At 40.7% G+C, this 3,534-nt stretch overlaps 1 protein-coding gene across 1 annotated transcript; it reads right to left on the minus strand.

The window, feature by feature from the left end:
- Positions 1–2,080: 2,080 nt before the first annotated feature.
- Positions 2,081–3,100, minus strand: LOC120103929 (WAT1-related protein At3g02690, chloroplastic-like). Its single transcript, XM_039121010.1, has 2 exons — positions 2,335–3,100; positions 2,081–2,157 (listed from the first exon to the last, which is right to left on the minus strand). Exons 1-2 carry the CDS (start codon positions 2,746–2,748, stop codon positions 2,098–2,100), a joined length of 474 nt encoding a protein of 157 aa, XP_038976938.1. The 5' UTR covers positions 2,749–3,100; the 3' UTR covers positions 2,081–2,097.
- Positions 3,101–3,534: the final 434 nt, after the last annotated feature.

Consider the following 3,534-nt stretch of genomic DNA (forward strand, 5'->3'; position numbering starts at 1 on the left):
CACACGGAGGAGGGAGCCACGGAAGAAAGGCTCGCTCTGGTCCCCTATTTCGTTTGAAACAAGAGCTGAAGAGGGCTCTTTTATTTTTAAGATTTTTAAATAAAAGTTAGCAAACCCAATACCGACTTTACTTAATTTTTTTATTTATTTTTAAAGTTTTTAAGTGAAAGTCGCCAAACCCATTGCCGACTTCACTTAATTTTTTTTAAAATAAAAAAATTAAGTGAAGTCAGCAATGGTTTTGCCGACTTTCATTTAAAAACTTCAAAAAATAAAACGGCCCCCTATAGGCCCTGTTTCGAACGAAATAAGGGATCCGAGCGGAGCCCTTCTTTCGCAAGCTTTCCGGCAGCATACCCTATATGCGACTACTAGATCTGGTTGGGCCACATATTGACCAAAAAGATAGTTTGCTTAGAACTTTGAGGACACATATGCAGCAGACTAACATTTTGCAGCTATATATATGGCATGCTTATCATTGCACAATTGCATATGTGGGTCTTCTATATTGTGCAACCATATATTTGGCTAGTTTCCTATGTAAACAAGGCAAGTTCAAGTTAATGGTTAGGTTGCATGTGGGTTTCAAACAGGCCAGATACATGTACATTAATAATGTCAATATTTTGACTATGATATCATTAGTACTACCGACAATAATTGCTCCAAATGTTGCTAGTCAGAATTTAATACTAAATAGTAAACACTAATCGCTAGATGTTATTCTTGTTAATATGGCTACTATTTATTTAAAATATTGCTTTTACTATTATAGTTAATATGTTTTAAACATTTCTAAATATTTAAAATACTAAATGCCACACATAGAGCCCATAAAATGCATATGCGCTATGTAGCAGCTTGACCACTCACATACCACAACTGCCTTTTAAAGCATTTGCTTGATCAAAACCAAATATATGGTAAATATCCAACTAAGATATACATTGAATTCCAAAAAAGAGGAAAAAACAAAGATACATATATCAAGGTATGTCGTACAGACCCGAACCAGGTGGTACGGAGCGTAGCATACCGTACCGGTTCGGTTCGGACGGTACGAGACGTAGCATACCCGTACCGGTTCGATATCCGTACTCGATACGAGTGACGTACCAACACTCGATTACACCAAAAAAATTTATACCGTACCATACTAATACTGTACTAGTGTAGCACCGATATGGGGTCCGGTACCAAAACGGCAAACCTTGATATATATTATATTGAATAGATGAAATCCAAAGTAAACCAACTTATGCTTAGGTCTAAAATTTTGGAGCCAGATCAACATCATATTCGGAGGATTCAATTCATTGTCTTCAAACCAATTGTTATTTATATGATATTGTAATATAATATGTGTACATGAAGTTCAAGTTGATGCTCTTGTGCTGCTCCATATAAGCAATATATTTCTTTTAGTCATTCCTTTTCTAAATTGTCGGTTAGCTGATTTATTCAGAGTTACCCTGTACTAAACTCATGTGCAATGCATGTGTATTGCCTAGTAAAACTGGAAAAAAATTCATATTGTTGTTGTCTAGAGGATGAGCAAACTCAGGTGCATAACTGGAAAATAAGTTACTTGTTCAAAGATGGAAAAAACTTAAGAAGAATGGACCAAATATGCAGAATGTGCTTATACAACATTGACCAGAAACTAATTCTTAGGTGTCCCAGTCACACAGAATCCTATTAGTTAGACCTGTTGGTGGGAAAAAACAGAGACAGAGGGGCCTGTAAAACTCTGACAACTATTCCAAATTAACTTTTCTCATTTCAATACTAAGGAATGAAAAGATGACACCCCGATCCAACCCAATCAATTGAATTAGAAACACCCTTTAACAGAATTCCTAGGATCAATAGCTAATTCTAGGATTCAAAGAAGGCTTAGAACTATGCCGAAGTCCGCATAAACAAAGAAAAAGTAAATAGATGTTGCAAGATCCAACCTTTCAGTGAACCCAATAGTAGAATTCAGAGTCCTAAATTCTTTTGCTAAAGTCCAACAGTAAATGCAATAAGACACGTAATAGTAAGCATTTGAAACAAACCCGGCACTGTCAAGAAGTTCAAAGAGCTTAAAGCTTACAAACTTACACTGCCCAATCCCGCCGATGTCCTCTGCAAACCCTCAGCCAGAAATCCCTGCCATCACAGAAAACAGAGAATTCAATATTGCCATCAAACCACATCATATGAAAAATTCAAGAAAAAAAAAAGGCGAAAAGAAAAGAAAAGGTAAAAGAGAAAAGAATACATTTTCTTAGTTCTTACTTGATCATTTTAATAATTCAGCAGCAAAAACTCGATGAACCTGCGCACCTGAAAGCAAGCAGCATCCACGACCCCAAACAAGACGATGGAGAGCCACGCAAAAGCCCCGGTCGGCTGCTTCCTCCCCCTCACCGCTGCGAAACCGATCAAAAGAGCCCCTGCCGGGATCAGCCGGAAGGCCGAGACGAAGAAAGGCCCCGTCTTGGGGATCACCTCCTTCATGGCGACCATGGCCGTGCCCCAGAAGAAGAAGGGCGACACCAGGAGCGCCCAATCCAAAGCCTTCTGGACCAACCCAACGTCGGAACCCTCCCCCATTTCCCCTCTCCCAATCTCGAAGCTCGCCGCCGGTCTCTTCTTCGCCGGCGGCGGCAGCAGCTGGTCGCCCTCGGAGGAGGACTCTGGCACGAAGCACTCGACATCGGCGCCGGTACCGACGCAGTCCACGGCCGGCGAGTCCATGTCGGAGCGGGAGGCCGCCGTCTTCTTGCCGCCACCGGTGCCGCAACTGACGAGGGTACTCGGAACCCTAAACCTACTCCCAACCCTGGAATTGGGACGAAGGGGAGGAGTCCATGGGGTTTTGGTGGAGAGAATAAAAGATTTGGTAGGAGAAAGAGGGAGGCGGCCGTTGACATCGGCCCGTTATGCTTGAGCTTGAAGGCGACGAAGCATAATAATATTATATGATAGATATCATATTTGAACCAAGAAATTTGAGACTGGAGTTGGTGGATGTTATGATGATGGGAAGGTGAGGAAGGTGGATTCCAGCTGACATTGGCAGTGGCTACCGTTAAGTTGGAACGTGTGGGGGGGCTTATCTCCCAGTTTCAGGTTCTTGAAGAGCCACGCAAGGAGTTATTACACATTCCACCTTGCAATTTTGATAATTATGCTTCACACTACCATCTAGAAATTCACATTATTTTGTTAATTCAAATGGTTTGCTAGAATTTCTCCTGAATGTTTGCATGAAGAACAATGTATTTCTGCATGCAGGGATCTTTATACCGATCACCATTTGCACAAGCTAAAAAAGTTCAGTTACATAAGAGTAATTCAACTATCAACTAAATGGTCCGATCATGTTTAAGATCGATATATTCCTGTGCCGAGTTATTATTGTTTCTTTAGACTTTGGCCGAAATTATTGTGTAAGATATGTAATAGAAGTTGGTTCATGCATTATTGTCTAGTTGTTTATCGGTCCAAGAGAAGACCAAGCTAATAACCTAGCTATAGATT

The sequence above is a fragment of the Phoenix dactylifera genome, unplaced genomic scaffold (genome assembly GCF_009389715.1).
Source record: "Phoenix dactylifera cultivar Barhee BC4 unplaced genomic scaffold, palm_55x_up_171113_PBpolish2nd_filt_p 000944F, whole genome shotgun sequence".
NCBI lineage: Eukaryota > Viridiplantae > Streptophyta > Magnoliopsida > Arecales > Arecaceae > Phoenix > Phoenix dactylifera.